The sequence below is a fragment of the Erpetoichthys calabaricus genome, chromosome 4, assembly GCF_900747795.2.
Source record: "Erpetoichthys calabaricus chromosome 4, fErpCal1.3, whole genome shotgun sequence".
NCBI classification, from domain to species: domain Eukaryota; kingdom Metazoa; phylum Chordata; class Cladistia; order Polypteriformes; family Polypteridae; genus Erpetoichthys; species Erpetoichthys calabaricus.
In genome coordinates this window covers 253,127,768-253,148,912 of record NC_041397.2, presented here as the reverse complement: position 1 = coordinate 253,148,912, position 21,145 = coordinate 253,127,768, and the positions used below count along the sequence as shown (strand labels likewise).

At 38.4% G+C, this 21,145-nt stretch overlaps 2 protein-coding genes across 8 annotated transcripts in view; both read right to left on the bottom strand.

Moving 5' to 3' along the window:
- LOC114650783 (CRACD-like protein) overlaps window positions 1–2,229 on the bottom strand; it is a 166,281-nt gene extending 164,052 nt beyond the window's left edge. For 4 of the 5 annotated variants that reach the window (XM_051927147.1, XM_051927146.1, XM_051927149.1 and 1 more), the window contains exon 1: window positions 2,123–2,229. The gene's annotated coding sequence lies outside the window, so the exon portion shown is untranslated. The remainder of the gene's footprint in view (window positions 1–2,122) is intronic. The other variant, XM_051927151.1, reaches the window with a different exon arrangement.
- An 11,442-nt stretch (window positions 2,230–13,671) lies between these two features.
- The window catches only part of tsga10 (testis specific, 10), an 88,080-nt gene continuing 80,606 nt past the window's right edge, over window positions 13,672–21,145 (bottom strand). For 2 of the 3 annotated variants that reach the window (XM_051927154.1, XM_051927152.1), the window contains exons 16-18: window positions 17,511–17,621; window positions 17,245–17,397; window positions 13,672–14,941 (exon numbers count right to left, since the gene is read on the bottom strand). In XM_051927154.1, coding sequence (XP_051783114.1) covers window positions 14,917–14,941; window positions 17,245–17,397; window positions 17,511–17,621 — 289 coding nt within the window. In that variant the 3' untranslated portion in view covers window positions 13,672–14,916. The remainder of the gene's footprint in view (window positions 14,942–17,244; window positions 17,398–17,510; window positions 17,622–21,145) is intronic. The other variant, XM_051927153.1, reaches the window with a different exon arrangement.

The window sequence follows — 21,145 nt, the reverse complement described above, 5'->3', positions numbered from 1 at the left end:
TTCAGACATATTTTTTTTACAAGGCAGAGGCAGACATTGGCACTGAGGTTGTGAGAACTAGTAAGTATATTTCTACCTGCAAAATAAATAATGAATAAATGCCTTTACTTTCATTTGATTTTTTTGAAAAAAGAATAAATGCAAAATTACTTTGACATTCTATTTTGAGACCACTTAAGACACTGCTTAAATCTTCTGCTACGGGTTTTCAAGGAAAATCTTACTTTAAGTAACAATTTTTCGGAAACGTGACTTTAAATATGTGTGTGCCATTAGCGTCATTCTTCGTTCTTACGAAAAATATGAAAAGGAAAAGGCGTCTTGTAAAGAAAAAAAATACAAAAAGGAAAAGGAAATGTTTAACTCTACAAATGCTCCAACATCGCTCTTCTACCTTCATAGTCAGCCTTGAAGAACATAAAAACATAAAAAGTTTGACAAACGACATCAGATCATTCATTCCGCGAGACGCATCTGGGATGTTGATAGTTGATTTACCCCCAATATCTCATCCAGATACATAGTGGACGTAAAACCCTAAATGTGTAATTGATTACGTAATGGATTTTAACTTTGGACCGGACTTATGACTTTGTCGTTATCATTTTACACTTGACCTGAAACCTGACTGTGAAAGCTGAGGCTATATCGATTTTGGAAAATATGACTTACTGTCATTCTCGATAAACAGTTTCATTAAAAGATGTTTTTAAAACATATAATGAAAATTAAAGGAGTTGCGATACTTGAGACCTGATTTCTGAACGTGGGAATTTAATCAGAACGATGTGCTCTCCTTAAGCTGAATGACTGTCAAAAGAATGTTTGATGAATGGGAGGAACGGAGCGCGGGCTACCTGGAGCTACTCGGTAACATTAGCTTCGTGGTAAGTGTGGTCCTGCAGTCTCTGCACCGTCCCATTAGCAGTTGAAAACAAAACCTATAGTTGTCTGTAAGAATTTTTTAAATCTGTCGATCCATCCATTCTTAAGGCATTCAGTTGTTTTTGCTACCCTATTGTAGTTGTACATTGCATATTTGCCATCCATCCATTTTCCAACCTGCTGAATCCGGACACAGGGTCACGGGGGTCTGCTGGAGCCAATCCCAGCCAACACAGGACGCAAGGCAGGAACCAATCCTGGGCAGGGTGCCAACCCACCGCAGGACACACACACACACACCAAGCACACACTAGGGCCAATTTAGAATCGCCAATCCACGTTGCATATTTTGAAACATTTAATTTGGATTTACAGATGCATATATCTGTGTTATATGTGAATAGTTAAGCCCCAATGTTGCTAACAAAACATTAATACAGTAGGCGGAGCTGAGCATTATTTTAATACTGGTACAAAATGTATTGAACACTCTCTAAATCGATCACCGTAAAAAAAATATTTTGTGGAAACCTCACAAAGGTGTACTACTTTTAAAAGCGAACATGTGCAGTTAACACAACATCAAACTCACTTTTCATCAAAACAGTTTTCTCTATCACTGGGTCACTGGAAATCCGAAACTACCCTAGGGTTCAAAGCTGGAAGCTGACCTGGACGGGGCGCCTGTACGACGTAGTGAACACACACCATATCATTTAAATGCGAGTGGACAGCTAAACTAGCAAGCGAATTTGCATGTAGTATGCCCATTTCAATCTGATTCTGAACCCCGACTGGGCGTTATGTCTGGTTTGTTATTGATTTAGATACCATTTAAAAAGCGTGGTATATATGACAACCTATGCGGACAGCAGACCACAGGGGTGTCAGTTCCAGTTTCAAATAGTTGTACAGATTATTGCTGCAATTTACAAATCCGCATTTATTATATGGGGTCGTGGATGTCGGAAACAAACCCTCCAGGATCGACCGCAACCTTAGAGGGGCCAGATTAGCTAATCATTCTGACAGCTTGTCTTTGGAGTGGGGAAAGACGGCCGAGTCTCCAGGGGAATTTCATACGACCATACGCACACATCTCCACCAGTGCCCGCCCCCGGTGTTCAGAAGGTTGAAGTCGCCAATAGACTACAACAACAACGTTACAGTAAACCCTGCTGTTCCCTTCGCACTCTTAGTTTCCAAAAACAACCATGATTAGAAAATGTACGTGTACCTGCATCAAGCTCTTCTCTTCTTTTCTTTCCGCTATTACTGTGCATCTCCTTGCCGTCTCGCGCTTGCACAGAAAGTGCCTTACGGCTTGCTGTCCGGGACAAAACTGAACCATGCGGTCAGCCAATAGAAGCCGAATTACCTGCACACTGACTCCGCCCACTCCGTGAGCGCGAATCTGCGGCTTGTTCACCTGCTATTGACTGTGGAATCATCTAAGGGCCCGCATTGTTGAGTTTAGCGGACACCGAAGATGAGCAATAGAGGGGCGACGTGAGAAGTTTTGCTAGGATATATTTGAAGGTAAATAAAATAGAACTAGGTACGTTTGATTTATTGAGGAATATCAGTGGATGATAGTGAGCGTTTACGCACGAATCCAATGACTTGTTCGAAGGAGACTGATGTTTTTAAATATGTACTAGGTGTAAGGAATCAAAGCTCCGTCTGTTTGTACGTCACCAGCAAGAGGTCTAAAAGTTGCACTACTCAAGCGATAAGATCATGTACATAAAATTAAAAGACATGTTTATCAAAAGAATTCATGCAGAGAAAACTACTTCGATACTGTACTTTTATTAAATTTGTATTGTTATTTTGTGTGTTTTTGTTTGGTAAAGGTTTCACGCTGCCATAGGTGGAGTATTTTGGCGGGGAAGGAAGAGCAAACGAACCATACAAGGATGCGCTTTTAAGTTTGCCTAAATATTTAAATTGGGGTAAAATAAGTACATTCTTATTTTAACAACTTAGAAAATATACACAGTACATTGCGTAACATGCTTGTGTTTCCCGGGACTTAAAGTTGATTTGGAAATAGGAGCGTTTCCGTTGGCTTCTTTGAAGATAGACATCTCTAAGAAAGCTTATTCCAGCCCCTTAAAAATGGCATTATTTTTAAAGATATTGTGTTACTTGGCAAAGGTATTGCATTATTTTTCAAACATCTTACCTGCTTCTTGCCCTTATCATCGTGCTACACGCGTGCTTTGGTCATCTAGTGACCTCAATTAATGGGAACATTGAGCATATATGTAGCTTGTTATCAAGTGGCAAGAACTGGACAAACATTATTGGCATATTTTTCGTTTTAATCGCACTCACGTTTGGTACAGATGTTTTAACATAACATAAGCAGAGTTAGATAGATAGATACTTTATTAATCACCAAATGGAAATTCACATACTCGAGCAGCAGCATACTGATAGGAAACGTTATAGTTCAGAGCTGGCATTCCTGCCTAAAAGCGCCAAGGTCTGCATTGGTTTTCCTTGCTTTTCCCGAGCATTTCTGGATTGATTGGTATCAGTGAGTGTGCATAACTGCATATGTAACTGTTTTAACACAGAATGCCGGAAAAGTGTTAGTAATGCTTCTCAATTAAGAAAATACATTTAGTCCTGCATGTGGTGTGAAGAAATAACATCCATCCCTGTTTTCATAACCAACTGGAATCCACAAATATTTGTGACGTGAACACTAGCTGCTGCGCCACCAGATAACATGGTTTCAAAATATCTATTAGCAAATAACTTAATTAAAAGTAAATAAGTACTTCATTTATTCTGTTTCTGGATTGCACTCGGCACACTGTCTTTTGATTGCATGTGTGTGCTCCAGCTATGACTGCTATAGAGGTGAAGGTTAAGCACATGCATTCCTGCAATCAAGGGACAAGAACTGAACAAAAGTATGGGTATACATTTTTAATCCTGCATGTATGGTGAGGGATAAATTTAATCCTCAGTTTAGGGTGTCAGGGAGCTAGTGACTATGGTAGCAGCAATGGGTTTAAGTGAAGAAGCAAGGGAGGTGGGATGATATGGCGATTCATTGCACGGCACAATCACACAGCCAATCATAAAAGGGTGTTTTGTGTGCAATCCAGTAACAGAAACCTATAAATAAAGCATTTTTATAGATTTAATTCATTTATTTGCAAATTTTGAATCCATTTAATCTGGTGGTGAAGCAGAATAGTGTTCAGAAATTGAATCTTTGGGGCCTTGAGTTGGATATGAAAAAATGGGATTTTATGTACTTCACAGGATATTAAGGACAAAACGTATTTTGTTAATTGAGAAGTATTACTGACATAATCACATTTTTTTTGAGTGGTGGGAATAAGCTTCCGTAGATATCACATTTTTGTTTTTCAAATATTTTGTCATGGGAATGAGCATGACATGTTAAAGAGATTTGCTTGGACTACCACACTGTATTTGTACAGGCAGCCATAAGTGCTGGCACACGTGCACTGCCATTTCAATCACTCCTACTGACTAGTGAGGATATGTTTTGTCGACAGGAGTGGCTATCAGACCTAAAAAGAGGAAAATACAGAATACAAAATATACAAGTTGAAAATGCCTGTCTCAAGCTAAATCTGAAACGGTAAACTAATCTGCAATTAAAACTGTATAGAATATTTCCCCTGTCTGTTGTAAGGATAGGCGATGTGCAAGAGAGTTGCTTTGGGCAAGATGGATTTTAGTATTTTTTGATTTATCCATCCATCCAGGATAGGGAGCTGCTGGAGCCCATCCCTGTAAGCAACAGGCACAGGCATAGGCATGAACAACCCCTGGACAGGGCACCAGCCCATCACACAGTGAAAATGCTTGTACACATGCAAACGCACACACAAGCAGGTTTAGAATCATAAAATAACCTGTATATTTGGACTTTGGGAGGGAATCATATAGTAAAAACAAACAGAACTACATGCAAACTCCACACAGGGAGAACCTGGGTCACAAAAAAAAATTAAGAAGACCTTCTATTTGAGAAATATTTTAGTAACATAGTGCATCTGTTGGGGGAGAGCAGGATCCCTGGGCACCCCTTAAACTCCACCTTTGCACACTGTCGACTTTAGACAGTATCTTTTGTTGTCAGTAAGGGATGCCTCTTCCACTGTGGCTAACTTTTGATGTTGCATCATTTTTTGCAGAAATTTTTAATATTCCATAAAGCAAACCAAACATAAACAACTATAGAGGCGTACTTTAAAATGGTTTTATAGTCATCCAACCAATCAATGACTGAGGTGTTGCATGCCAAGGAGAATTCCAAGGACCATTGGGGTAATACAATTTAATATAAACAAAGCAGGAACCAGGTTTTCCCAAGTCTCTGGCTTTCTGGTTGTTACATGCAGTGCCCTCCATGATGTTTGGGACAAAAACACATTTTTCCTTGATTTACCCCTCTATGCCACAGTTTAAAATTACAAATTAAACAATTCAGAAATAATTAAAGTACTCATTGCAGACTTTCATTTAAGGGTATTTGAATAAATTTGTCAATTTGTCACAGCATGTAGAAATGACAACAGTTTTTCACTAGCACTTGGGACCATTTAGTTCCAGCTGTTTTGCTTCCACCATATTTTGTGGCTCAATGGTCCCTGCTCATTATGGTGAGCCTGTATCAACGTGAACGTTCCTTTGTAAGGCTATGGTGACATTATTATTACCAATTGGTCTCACCCTGATGATCATAAAGATGGGTTTATATTCAAGAAATTGCTTTTATACACCGTGTAGGAGGAGAACAGGCATCCTGGCTGAGAAAGCAGATGGTTTATTACCCGGACGGGAGGCCAGACTGGAATGACAAATGGATTGTTCAGGAGGTGGTCTGTGGCCTGGTGCAAATTTGAAATAGATAATCACACCCCAAAAAGTGCAGGCTCCAATGGGGCACAGTGTATATGTGCATTTCACCCCATGGTTATTGAGGTGCTGGCTTATTGCACTGCATACGCATGCAGAGGCGCCTCAGTGGTGCCGTGGAGGAAGCGGCTCATCACACCTGCACCCAGTTGGGCAGGAGATTATAAGAGAAGCCTGCATGGCAGACATCCACAGACAGAAGAGATGGAGGTTGTGGTATATTGGGGCCGTACAGCTCCCCAAACATGGACATTGACAGGCACAGTGACACAGAAGTGCAAAACCACCACACACTTTATTTCTTTTTTCCCTTGTGGGAAAACGTCTTCCCCATTCTCCACAAGTATGACACAGTCCCTTCTCTCTCTCTACTTCTGTTCTCTGCCACCTCCACTCCTCTCCCAGCAAGCTTTATCTTCCTCCTCCCGACTCCAGCTCCTCGAACGGAGTGAGGTGGCCTCTTTTATAGTGCCCCCGGAAGTGCTCCAGGTGCTCTCCGATCCTCCTCCAGCAGCACTTTTGGTTGTGGCCTGCCACAAGGTCAAATAAAGCAGAGAAGCTGGCAGGCAGAAGGAGAGAGAGACAGCCAGTGCAAGGCAGACAGCCGAGAAGAGATTCCCCTTATGGGAGCATGAAGCTCACACTCTGGGCCTGAAGAGGTTTGCTCCAGCTGAGCGGCTCAGTGAGCTGCAGTAACCTGGTGCTTGCTATCATGTAAGTCCGAGGAAGGCAGTGGGAGCTGGAAAGAGCGAGGTTCAGATCAGATGGGGACCCAAGCCTTCCAGAGATGGGGGTCTGGTGCAATGCCCTGCTGAGAGCCATTGGCAGTAGAGACCCAGACCAGAGATAGAATGTTGGCTGTACCTGTCAGTAAGTCTTTGATTTGAGAAGAAGTCATCATACTTGTGTTTTATAAGTGAGTCCTGCCTAGTGATTTTAACCTTGTTTTTATTAACTATTTATTGGATTATTTTTTATGCTTTTGAATCACTGCACTATTTATTTGAACACTGAGTTTTGGAGAAATTATAATAAAAGCGCCATTCACTTTTGCACCTACCCCTTGTCTGGAATGTATGTGTCCTCATCTGCCAGGCTCATCTTGGTTACCTTATCAGCGATCCAGGTGCAATAGGGTACCCAAAGGTGAATGACAGCATGGAGCCCACCCGGACCATAACTTATGCACAACCAGTATGAAATAATGGATGGACTAGCGGAGTTGGGAGCTGTTCCATCCCACATATGTCAGGTGGCAGTGGTCCTTGTATGGTAGCCCATTCGGGAACCCCATTGGGATGCTTAGGAGTTGGAGTCCGGAAGTGCAACCCTGTCAGGGTTTCTTGGTACCGATAGAGGGTGCTGTCTGGGGAGGACCTTCCTACTTTCTGTATGACCCATAAGTGCTTCTAGGAAGACACAATGTGGCACTGGAAGCATTCCCAGGACCTGTTTAAAGGGGAGCCCACTGCCTCACATCAATAGGTCAGAGTTGGGAGGCAGCTGACAACACTCGATGGGAGGAAGAACTGCTCTATTAATTGTGATTGTGCAACTGATCTTGGAAAGGTGATGTGGGAACGTGCCAAGGATAAATAAATGTTATTTTATCTTAAAAGTATGTTAGGTATTACTGAGTCTTGGGCTTGGTGGCACCAACTGGTGGTTACAACAGTTACAGTTGGGGTTACTATATAAGAAAAATTAGTTATGCATCTACTTGATGAGTGCAAAAACATATTAAAGACTTGGAAATTAATCATATATATTCTGCATATTTTACAGAATGGCTTTAGACAGTATTAGGCAACATTAAAGAAAAGAACCTACCTGCACACAATACAGTTTTTAAATCATTATTTTCTTTATTTAAGGAAGAAAATTATCCAACACCACTATCACCAATGTGAAAAGTAATCGCCGTCATAGTTTGAACTCTTAGTTGTAGCACCTTTAGTAGAAATCATTACAACTACAACTAATCGCTTCCTATAATTTGATATCAGTCTTTCACATTTTTTTTGTGGAATTTTAGCCCACACAACTACAGAACTTGCAGAACTACATAAACTGAGACACATTGGTAGGTTTGTGAGAGTGAACTGCTGGTTTCTGTGCAGGCTTTTCTGGCAGGCTGTGGACTACTTTTATTTTTCGGAGGTATTTCTGTAACAATATTTTACCTAAAATATATGCATTTTGCACATTATGATCATACAACTGGGTGACTTTTTTCATAGACATTTTTGACATTATTTGCTGTTGCCCAGTGTTGGTAACCATAAGCTTCCAATAAATCAGAAATGTTGTCATGTTTTCCATAAAAACATGAGATTAAAATTTTTTCTCAGCCATCACTACAAACTACCTGGGGTAATTAATATATAAAAATAATCAATATTGGGTGGAGTATCCCTTTACATTTTAACTTTTATTTAGCTTTTAAAAATTTCTTTCCTGAATACACACAAAGCTATTGTCAGTTACCTCAGCGTTCAGTTTATATGAGAACTTGGGTAGATTTATTGAGGTGACCTTTCGACTCTGGGTAGAGCAGATGTTTTGAGATTTCTCATCTTCAGGATCCATTGTTTGTTAGGGGCTGTCTCAGCTTAGTTGATATCGGTTCTGCCTTTATGCCAAGTGTTTGCTGATGAAATTGCTCATATGGGTTTGGCTGCAAATATTTTATCACTATGTACACTAACGCCTGATTTCACAGACAGAATTGGCTCAGCTTTGGAAGCTCTTGCCATATGCTAACAACTGTTGAAGATTAAGTGTGATGTAAGTCGGTTTCCCTCAATGTACTGATTTCTGTATAGCTTGTATATTTTCAGCAGCAGAAGCTAAAAATATGGCAGGTTTGAAGGCTGACAAAACTGGTTGCACCCAGAAACAATGGTCTAATTTTCATGAAAGCCAGGGCACTGCATAGTGAAGCCTGCAAAAATTAGGTTTAAATTATCTTTTATAACCATGATACTTACTAGAGGGCCATGCATCAGGAGCACCTCTGAAAGGTAATTACATCATCAAGATGCCCTTGTGATGCTTGTACTACCACAGCAGCAGATTAATTAAGATTTTGTTTTATGTTTGACATCACAAGTAGTGTTAAAGAGTGTAGACTTAACAAAGCATCCTTCAATAAAATCTGGGCACTTGTCTTGAATCAGATGATTGACTTTAATGCATGGGCATTGATATGGCAAGTTTTTTTAAATTTAATGTCTTATACTCCTATCTTTAGGCATCTACAATTATGGAGGCAATGTCTGTGTGTGCATGTGTGTTCTAATGATTTAAATCATTCTAATTCTCAGCAACATTATCAGTGTCGGGTGAGCTAGCAGAAACAATGATTTAAAAGAAATTGCTTCTAAGTTTGCAAAGATAAGGTCAAGTATAATTATAAAGATCTTTAATTTTTTTTTAATTTTAAAATGTAATTGTTTCTTACTTTAATAATCAATAACAAAAACATTTATCAATGTTAAGATTTAGCCTTAGACTTGTTACTGTAAGTTCCTTTTTTTATAGATTTTAAATTGAGGATATACTTTTGTTATCACTGACCCAAGCTTCAGCTTGTCTGAATCGACTTGAAGACGAGCTGTGAACTTGAGTAATGTCACATGGTGAGCACTGAGGGTCTGAATGTAAAGTGTGATATCTATATATATAATTCACTAAGCCGGAAGACAAGTAGTCACCCATGGAAAGCACGCCGGAAGGGGCGTGGATTCACTAAGCCGCCGACAAGACCACTGGATACGACAACTCGCAGAGCCACGCCCACCAACTTGGACGCGACGCCTTGGAAAACACGCCGTCATTTATGTTCGTCTGTCCTACAGTACACATGCACCTCTGAGCCACGTTGACTTTTCGGTTACGACACACGACCGCGTGCACCATAGCAAATTGTTTTACACGCTACATACAGCAATTCGCACCCGCGACAAACATGCGTCTTCTTAGATGGTGCTGCAGGAACACGGAAGATGTTTCCCCCACCCACCGTTTTCCCCGGCCCACGTCTACCCTCGCTCTCTAGGTATTCACACTGCCTGCTCATGTGCCCGGACGCAAAAACTCACAGACCACCCAGTTAGTCCCTTTCGTCTGTGCTAGGAGTCCACATGCACCTCTGAGCCATGTTGACTTTTCATTATTCGTTTCGGTTACGACACCTGACCAAGTCCACCATCGAAAACCATGGGAAACGAACAACGAAGCCCTGCCCAGAAACTCTACCCCTCCGCCAACTCGAACAGCTCATCAAACACATACTCGCTTTGGTCTGTGCTGCTGTCCAAATCCAGTTGTGAGCCACGTTGACGGTTCTTTTGCCCTCCATGGCTACGGCTTCAAATGTATTTCACGGAAACAACACTTCTTTCAATGTCATAGAAATTCCTGCATCAGGTAACTGTTTGTTTCTATCAGTCAGGTTTTTTTGGAAAAATGTCATTGACGAAACTGTTGCTCTCAAACTTCGCAACATGGCTGTTGGCTTTGTTTGCCAACATTGGGATAACGTCGGCGAGGTGGTCACAAACTGCAACAACTCACCACACAAGGACGCCCTGCCTCTCGAGGCATTCACACTGCCGGAAGACAACCATGGGATACGCAGAAAATAGCCATGTCAGTCAATGCAGATCAGACACCCAGGCAAACAACACTGAATAATCAATAGCTGCAACTACTTTGCCCGTCCCCACTCCTCACCTGAGTCGGTTTCGTCTGTGTTCAGCTGTTTCCCAAAGTTGGTCCTGGTGAACCCCTGTGGCTGCAGGGTTTTGTTCCAACCAGATTCCTAATCATTAATGCCAGTGAAACTCATCAGGGATAAGTCAGTTTTTCAAATGCAGCCGTGTAGCAGATTAGTCTAGCAAGATGTAATAATCCGAGATTAATGTGCGCCCTCGCGCTGAGTGAAAAGCCAATGAATATTGAGTCTAGAAAACATGATCAGCAAGTCTTTGATAGGCTGCAACAAAATGATGAAAGAACGGGCGCATTTTTTTCACACAAGCTGGGTGGGTGGGTGTTAGTTAATTAATTAGTTACTCGAAGGATTTCAAGATTTAATATACACAAGCGGTAACACTGTAAAAGCGGCCCAAACCAGAAAAGACGACTGGCAAAAAGTGGCCGACAAATTAAACGCGTGTGCATTGTACTTACTGAAAGCAGAGTTACGGATTTTGCAAATGTTCATTTTTTTCCCTCTGCTTAAAAAACATTTAAAAAGCGGCGTGATTATGCGGCGTAGAGTTGGTATGCAGCGTATAAAATAGTTTGTTTGTCGCGGATAATTTGCCTTTTACTTTAAGACGAAGACAATTTCCTGTTAGATTTGCCTTTGCGATGACCATTAATAAGGCACAGGGCCAAACTTTCAAAAACACGGCTAGCGGGTCATACGCTCACACTGATTACGTCCCTGCCCTTTGTACACACCCCCTCCCCCCCCCCTCGGTACTAACATGGTCGGGTGACTTGGTGGATTATATATAGAAAAGCAGCCAAAACCACAAACAACAATGAAAAGTCTACGTGACTCACACGTGCACGTGGACTGTGCAAAGAGGAAAACGACTCAGGTGACGAGTTGGGGGTGGGCACATGAAATGTTACTTTTCTTGGCGATTTAATACATTACCGATTTTTCAAATGTTAATTTTCTCCCTGTGCTTAAAATCATTAAAAAAGTGTCCTGATTATGTGGCGTATGGTATGCCGCGGGTTGGCTAGTATTAAATATTCCTGTACTCAGCTGGTAGCACTGTGATCACCACCACTAAAGGAGACATCTCATATCTTACCAGAAGAACTGCTCGACTGAGGATGGTAAAGGTGAAAAAAACAAAAGGTTTTCTGGGTAGATATGTGAATAATATAAACTGGAAAAGTGGGTACATTACAGTTAAAGCCTAAATGTGTGATCTAGACTTTAAAATGCAGTCTGAATTCCAAGTTACCAACTAGAAGGGGGTTGCATCATATATTTTAAACTCTGCAACAGAAAAGTTTCATTCAGCTGTGAACCCTTTAAAGGTGAGTCATTTTGAACCCTGGTGTCTTCAAATCAGGCAACTTTGGATGGAACAGACTTGTAAACAGCATGTTTCTTTTGTGGACACAGCAAGCTGGGCCTGCTGTATTCAAGTGTTAATGCCTTTAAATGTAAACATGTGGTACATCTGGACATATCTGAAAATCTTTCTGCTACCTTGTTTATTATTATATACTTTTATTTTTTTCTTCTCGAGCTTCTGTAAATTTTTAATTTGCCCTTGGGGACAAATACTGTATATTTAATCTCTTTTTAAAGCCAGTATTTATTTGTAAAATGACACTGCTATCAAGCACCTATTTATTATTGTTGTATTTATCATATATAAACACCTATATATGGAAGTGTGTCTGTCTGTCTGGCCCTGAAGTGAGAGGTAGAGTCGGGGTAAGGGCTCCACCTCCGAAGGAACAGAAAACTCACTTAGCTGCTAATAACACAAGCGGGACCAGCACATCAGCAAAATGAAACCTGAGAAGAAAGGCAATGTCGCTTAGCCGCTAACATCGGCAAAACAGTATCCCTTTTACTTTTCCTCCTGCTGCTAATGCACAAGCGATGCAAGCATGTCGGCAAAACAAATCCTTCTAGAAGAGAGATACCCAGAGTAGTTCCTTTCAATTACCTGACATCTCTACATTTCAGTTTTTTTTTCTGACGATTTCAATAGTTTCTAGGACCCCGGGATTTTTACAGCATGGGCTTAATACAAGTAGTATATTATAGGTGTGCTTGCACATTTTGTAAAATATACTCAGTTCTAAAATGCCAAGTCAAAATTACATTTATTTACCTAGTATATGTAATAAACTTCAGTTTTATTTGGAATCATTTAAACAAAATTGTGAAATTCATTAAAACAAAAACATACCACCTAAAATGCATTCATGAATGTGAATATATAAATCAGTCCATGAGACATTTAAACTTCCAGATATCAAACAAAATGTTATATATGTAATACTATATCAAAGGATAAGATAGCAAAAATTCTAAATTTATGAAACTGTTATCTTGTAAAAAGGATCATTAATTGGCAGGAGTAGTATTCACCATATATACAGTAGCTTCGCTTAGAGCAGCAAAAATGCTAGAGCTGGCTCTGTCTAAACTTAATTTCAAAAAGCTGAAGTGCTGCTCAAAGTATGCAGAATCAGAAAAAAATATTAAACCCAAGGGAAATTGCTTTTTCAAAGTTAAAAAACTCTATAATTCTAATTTTGGCTGGTCAAGACTAATCATTGAGTGACATTCTCACTAGTCAATATTGAATGGTAAATTGCAGTAAGTGTGGTTTTCTTGTCGTGTCTAAATAATGTGAGTATTAAGTTCATTATGCGCCTGGTGCACATATGTGTGCCTGGTAAAAACCTGTTGTCCTTCAATTTTCTGGCCTGTGCCTAATGGGATTGGAGGTGTCACCCTGCAAATCTTGACTGGAAAAAGCAGGTTCAGAAAATGGATAGAAGAACTATTTGTGATAATCAAGATCTGAAGTTAATGTATGTTCGATCCATTAGTTTATATCCTCTGACTTATATTTACAGTATGTTGTGTGTGCCAGTGTGCATGCACACTCAAATAGTATGGTAAAAATCTAATTGTTCATTTCTAAACATAGGCAAAAACTGCAAAATATTAACAACATTTCAGTTAATAAAATGTATATATGGATTTTTAAATGTAAAAGTTGGATCTGGTTAAAATTAATGCACAATCCACACACAATTAACACAATTTATTGTACAGTATTTATAAACAATGTATAAAAATTAATGTGGCATTAATTTTCAATTCAAATAAAGCACAATTGACTGCAACAATGCAGATTTTTAGTAAACATTATTAATAACTATTTTTGGGAAATAAGCAAAACTACACATGAATACTATATTGTTTCTGTGTAATTCTAATCCTAGTAAAGCATACTAAGCTACATTGTTTTCCATCATTTTAATTGGATTATGAAAAATGAAGTCTGTAAAAAATAAATATAAATAATGCAACCCCACAAAAAGTATTTTTCTTTTAGCATATAAAAAGATTTTCCAGCATAATTGAATAAAAAGACACACACAAATTAATAAAATGATTTCACAGTAAATCCCATTATACTGCACCAAAGGTAAAGGACTCAAACTGTATCCCTGTGAAAACCTGAGTATCAGCTTTTAAAGATATGTGAGCATATACTCTTCAAAATTCTGATGTCATCAGATTAAACTTGTAACTTTATTGTAAGGTAATGTACAAAAAAATAATTTTAGTTATCTAAAGATTTGCAAAATAACTTCAAACATAGCGACCTGATTATTCATGTGAATAGTTATTTCAGTGAGGTTTCCATTTAATCCAGAAGTCATATATATCATGTTCTTCTACGGTAGTGCCAATTCATCATCTGCAGAAAATCACAACCTGTAAACTGGCTGTTTTCTGTTTATAGTGCACGTTCATACAAATTAAACCATGCATAGCTCAACTGATTACAGTGAAGATGAAGGAAAACTTAACAATTATGTTTGTTCTACTTGTAGTTCTGTTGCAACGAATACTGCATTTTGGTAAAACAGACTTTAATTTTTATTATAGATATATACACATATACTGTATACTCACATATATAAATGTGTGTGAGTATGGATTCTGCTCTTTTAATATGTGCATATGAATAGTGGAAACTTCACAGTGGCTTGTTTTTTCAGTGGCATTTTTCCCTAACCACTCAGTGATAAGTTCTAATGCATACCTGACACTATATCACTTTAGGACAAGTCACTCCAGGGCCATGCAGGCTGATCCTTGCATCAGTCTTTCTTTTGTTAGCTCAGTTCCAATGCCCAGTTAAAGCATGTCTTGATATGTTAATGAGTTTAAGAGACACTTTATCAGTAGCAGAAAGTAGTTTTCTTTGTAGCACAGTCAACAATGATCCTGTAATGGGTTTTAACTCCACGTCTTCATGAATTGGCAAAACTGGGATTATGTTGTACAGCGCCTTGTGAACAGTTAAGAGTTGTGTAACAATCCTAGAGGTCTCTAAATGATCCAGTTCTGAAAGACAAAAAAGATACAATATGTAAAGGTGAGTTTACTTCAGGGTAAAGAAATTTTTCCAACTTCAATGAACCTCACATCAGTATAATCTACGGTGTGTGATCCCAAAAGTGCAAGTTGTGCAAGTTTCTGCGCAAGCTGCTAAGTAGTAGTGTTTTGGTATTAATCTGGCTGGTTAAACAAAATATATGAATCAGAACCAATTACTGGTCATTTCTGGATCAAATTTCTGTTATGCACTGATAATTTAATAACAAGAAATTAAATGAAGATCAGCAAATATATTAAACATACAGTGTTTCAATGAGGCAGCATGAGTTGTGACCAACAATAACTTTCTTGTAGTGTTCTTCTGCAGGTTACTTGAGAAGTGGCTGAGATGTTATTTTATATTTTAAGGGTCTTTCAGAGTGAACATCAGACAAGCAAAGGCTTGGCACACTTATAATTAAGATCCGCAGTCAAATTAGCAACATTAAACTTGGTAGTAATTTCAAAGCAATGTCCTAATCAGAAAAAAAAACACAAGGCCTGTTAAAGCCCATTGAGGCATTCTTTGTGTGATTTTGGGCTATAGAAGAAATAAACTGTTGTTGTTGCCAAAATAATAGAAGTCACTCACCATCTGCATCTTTTAAAAAGCAATTGTGATGATACCACATGTCTTCATGTTCTAGCCAAGACTGCAGCATCTTAGTGACCCACAGCTTGGTGATGCAGTGATTATGGCTGCTTCTAGGCTACGGGTCCAGATATCTAAATGAGATTTAGTATACTGTCTTAATGTGAGTGGAATCTGCACATTCTCCGTGTGACTGTGTGATAATCCTAAAGGTATGCAGGTTAGGTTAATTGGTGAATTCAAATTAACCCTGCATGGAGCTGTGCAAGAGTGTCTCTTGAAATAGACTGGTTTCTCCCTACCAACACCTAATACTGCTGGGAAAGTCTCTGGCATAATGGAAACTTGATTTAGAAATAGTAAGTTGAGGAAATAACTGAATTAATCAATTGATTAGTTCAGTATATATTAATATGTTTAACTGGGTATGCCTTACAACAACAAGAGAGAGAACCACACAGGAAAAGGAGGGTCACCAATATGGTAGTGTGGAAAGGCAAAATGAATGCTGCACCATTAGTTCCATCTCCTGAAGTTCTTCCTTTGTTTATACCTAATTTGCTTGGTTACAAAATAAGTAGCCATGTGTTTAATTCTTTGGTCCTCTTAGTATTAGTCTGTGTAGGTACAGTGTGAGAACTGAAGTTCCGTTTTGTTAGACTAGCATAGGTATATAGATCACTTGCTAGTTACACTACAACATTGTGGTAGTTGTCCGTTTTAGCTTCAACCATAAGTTAACTGTTATCCATGTTAACCCAGTAACTGCAATTCTATTATGTTTCTTACTATGCTTATGTAAATGTTTAGGTTCACATTATGTTACTGTATTCAATTAACTAAGCTTGTAGGGTTAGGCTGTTTTGGGGAGCGGCACATGTGAGGTTTGTCAGAGTGGTTGGTGGGTGTTCTTGGACAGTAAAATGGGAGTAAGGCCATTTTTAAATTTTTTTTTATGTCATTACCAATTTTTTCAATCCATATTTTCTTTTATTTAAACAATGGACTTGAAAAATAATTCTATTTTTGACCAATACAAAAAAATAAACAAGAGTAAGAAATTTCAGCTTCAAGTGCAAAAACGTTTATATAAAACTTTATAAATTCTCTCAGTAGCTCTACTAAAGATCTCTAAATATGCCTCATTATTTGAATTTAGTTGGTCTAGACACAGTTGTTCTATGTAAAAGCTGCTTTACTACTGTAAAATGCAGCAAAACCTTTTCATCTAGTTGATTTTTTTGTGTGTTCATTTGCAATATATCAAGGTAAATAAGATATTGGGCTAAATTGTCAAAGAAATTAATTTTATACATAATTTTTTTAAGTCGAAAAGATTTTTATGATCAAAATGTAAACTGACTGCGGTGAGCTGGCGCCCTGCCCGGGGTTTGTTTCCTGCCTTGCGCCCTGTGTTGGCTGGGATTGGCTCCAGCAGACCCCCGTGACCCTGTAGTTAGGATATAGCGGGTTGGATAATGGATGGATGGATGGAAAATGTAAACTGAAAATCTTACCACATCTCATGACCAGACTGCAAAGGAACCCTGATCATTTAGGGCAACATTTGCAGAATTAATGAGCATTCCTTTTAAATTTACATTTATTTTAGTTTTATTTTCATTTGAAACAGAAAGTGGTCACTTCAGGCTGCGAAGGTCAAGCAATGTCTTTTCACCTGTCAAACTGGTTTTCTAGAGCTTGAGATCTCCATTGGGAACGCTCCGGTGATCTGGATGACCTGGGGCTCAGTGATCTTCTAGATGGGGTAGAAGTGGTGAGTAATGTGGAAGTCAGTCCATGACGGCGAAGTTCAAGTACGGCTTGCTCTCTAAAGGACAACATAATAAATCACTCTCTTACAAATGTTTATTATAAATCATACTAAAAACAAAATTCCATGATAATAAGGATATAGCTTTAGAAGCAAAAGAACTGACGTACACTTGCCTTTCAAATTGCTCTGTTGATAATTGCCGTTTGGTCATATCTAGCTCTACTTCTAGTTGTGCAGCTTTGGTTCTTGCTTGAGTCACTTCACGGCTTTGGCTTGCACTTAGAAATGACAAAGAGAATACCTCATGACAATAATAACATTTCTATTTTGTACTTTGAGTATTTTAAAGAAACAATATTATGTCAGAAGTCGTACAAATTTCATTTATAATAAATTAGGGGGACCTGGTGCTGATCACACCTGGTTTGTTCTACCATTAACTAATTTTATCATTCATTTCACCACAAGCAAGAATTCCTTTTCATTAAAGAGATTACATGTTTTTTTTTTACAAATAAAGGCACTGCTGAAATTTTAAGTGAATATGTAAACAGAGGGTTGGTTTCTTCTCTAGTCAAAGACACGTTTAATGCTAGATTCGTTAGTGTATATGCAGATGGGATTGTGTAGTATTGTATGCAATTAGATCAGCCTCACATTCAGTTTTACAGGTTCAGGCTCTAATTCTAAATATGGCAGATAATCAAAGTTTTGAGCTTCATTTATTAAGAGAAACACCAGTAAAGCCAAATAAGCTTTAATTTTCCAGAATAATCCTCAGAAAGACTAATAAACTTATTGTAATGTTGACAAAGAATTCCTATGACACACAAATTGTTTGTACAATGTTATTTCTGTAGCTGAGGTAGCCCTTCAGTTTGGGGAACAGGTGGTACTCTTAAAACAGTGTTGGGGGTAACACGTTGAAAGTAATGTGTGTTACATATTCAAAACACTTTCTAAAGTAACAAGCAACCTAATGAAACACTTATTTTATTTAACTGAAAATAGCTGTTTTACTCAAAAAAATATGCAACACTACAGAAGCTTATTCTGCCATTCCAAAAAAAAGAAGTATTGTTTTTTTTCACAAGGCCTTTGTGTGCTGCGGTTGGTGTAACATGGTGCACAATCATGGTCTGGCTGTCTAAAGGCAGTTAGCGAGGAAGAAATTAAGCACATGTGCTGTGTGTAGTAAAGTGAAAAAAACTGAACTAAAGTTATACGTATATATTTAATCCTGTATGTGCTGAAGGGTAAATTTAATCAGCCCAGTTTAGGGTTATGGGGAGCCAGTGTCCATCGCAGCAGCACCGGGTGTAATGCAAGAAGCAAACATGGTGGACAGTTTGCTGGTAATTTTCAGTGCAACTACACTGCCAAGCATAAAAGATTGTGGCGCATGCAATCCTGTAACAAAAACTTATCAATAAAGTGTGAGTGTAGTTTTCATTCAGCTACTATATTTGCTATAAATATTTTGAAACCGTGTGATTAGGTGCCTCAGCAGCTAGTGTTCATATCTCATATCTTCAGGGGCTCGCAAAGGGGATGGAAAAAAAAGAGAGATAGAGGTTGGGAGTGTGTTGCTGCACCCACCTCACGACGAACAACCTGGATGACAGCAGATGACACCTCAGCACCACACTGAAACAGTGTGAGCTTTATTACAGTGGCTGGAGTACCAACCCTGCCACCAAACCCCATGGAAAAAAGGGATGGATGTCATTTACTTCACTGCACATGAAGAATTAAACATATTTATAAAATAATAAAATTATCAAATTTGGCTAAGTTTCTGGTCGGGTTTAATGATGGTTTACATAAGGGCTTAAGATTTAATAACAAATGCTGGCCAGTGAAATGTACAGTTATTCCATAGCAAAGAGGACAAAGAAATGAAAATGAAGCAACACTAACACATTCCATTCCATAATACTGTAAGTAACTATATACTAAATCCAAATCATATTATGTGATATCATCTACTGTTAAATTCTACTCCGTACCTTCTAAAATTTTTATTTTTATACTGTATTGAGGATTTGTTCTGTTCTGTGTATTGTATTGTATTGTATTGTATTGACCCCCTTCTTTTTGACACCCACTGCACGCCCAACCTACCTGGAAAGGGGTCTCTCTTTGAACTGCCTTTCCCAAGGTTTCTTCCATTTTTTCCCTACAAGGGTTTTTTTGTGAGTTTTTTCTTGTCTTCTTAAGAGAGTCAATGCTGGGGGGCTGTCAAGAGGCAGGGCCTGTTAAAGCCCATTGCGGCACTTCTTGTGTGATTTTGGGCTATACAAAAAATAAATTGTATTGTATTGTATATAACATCTTTAGTTACCTTTTTTTGGAAAGCAATGAGTAAAAATAACATTCCCCAACATTGCTCACAAGACCAGTTCAGAGGACAGGACAAGTGTGGCCTACACCAAAATATGGTCAACAGCTTTCCTTTTCTGGTTTTCCCTGATTGACTGGCAAAATTGTGAAAGCAACTCAAGGCACTACTGACTGATACAGCTTTTGAAGGAAACAGAGGTTGGAATGCATTGACTAAGCAAGAATTAATCTTTAAAGGGGTATTTTTCTATAGTATTAGAAATTTAATGAATGCCCAGAACTTGATTTTTGTGGCTTTCTGCATCCATGATAACTGGGTTCTGCAGCAAGTGATGTACAGTATGGCATAAACCACAAATGCTAGAAACCTGTACAATTTATACAGTTGACAAAGGTGAAAGGTCAGTGTTATGTCACAACTCTGAGAATTGTATAGTACTGAATTCTTCAGTATGTACAACTCAGACCTCTGACTTTGTAGGGTGTTTGAGTGAAACTTCATACTTAGAAAATTAAGTTTCCCATCAGTCTGATGGCATGTGAACACAGCATTCTTCAATAAAGGTGTCATGGAGCTGTATATTTGATTAACTTACCTTATAATTTTTTACTTGATGTAATGATGTAAAGTAACTTTTAAATGCTGCCTCACAGCTCCAAAGTCCTGGGTTGATCCAGTATCTTAGATGGAACACTGTATTTGTGAGATAATCAAATTATCTACATTTTCTCTTTTTGTCTATGCTTGATTTTTCTCCAAATACTCCAGTTTTTCCTCCCATTTACCAAAGTTATGTATGTTAGGTTAACTGCGGACTCTGGAGGGAGTGAATGTCGATGTAAGTGAATGTGCCCTGTCCACACTTGGGTATGATGGTGTTGGGATAGACTTCAGTTCCATTGAGCCTATATTGAAATAAACTGCTTTGAAAATGGATGGTGGAGTAATTTTTTTTTCTGACTATTGTGATTTTTGAAAAAGCATTTTATTCCTGTTTGTATTAAACAATTGCTTACAACCCAATTTGAAGTGCTAGTGTTAAAGGATGTTTTTATGTCTTTAGGTTATTTTTTGTTGCTCCTCCATTACTTTCTAAAAAATACAGAAGGAAAATTAACACAAAAAACAGCTAAGTGCAAATAAAGCCATAATGGTTCCACTGTGTTTCAACCACACTGTCCTCAAGTTGTATTTAGGTATTGACATATCAATTGATCATCCTATTGAATTTCTCTACAATTTATGCCAGAATGAACCTTTGAAAGCCAACTAAAATTGTGTAACATTGGTTTTCATATTGTCCAAATACAATTTCACAACTAACAGCCCTTATAGCTAATTGTATAATCAACTTTTTTCAAAATAAATTCTATTTTTTTCCTTGTATAACGTCAGGTATTTTCAGAGTATCTCTTAATGCCTATTAGTATTATTAACGTATTTAGTATTTTTTGTAAA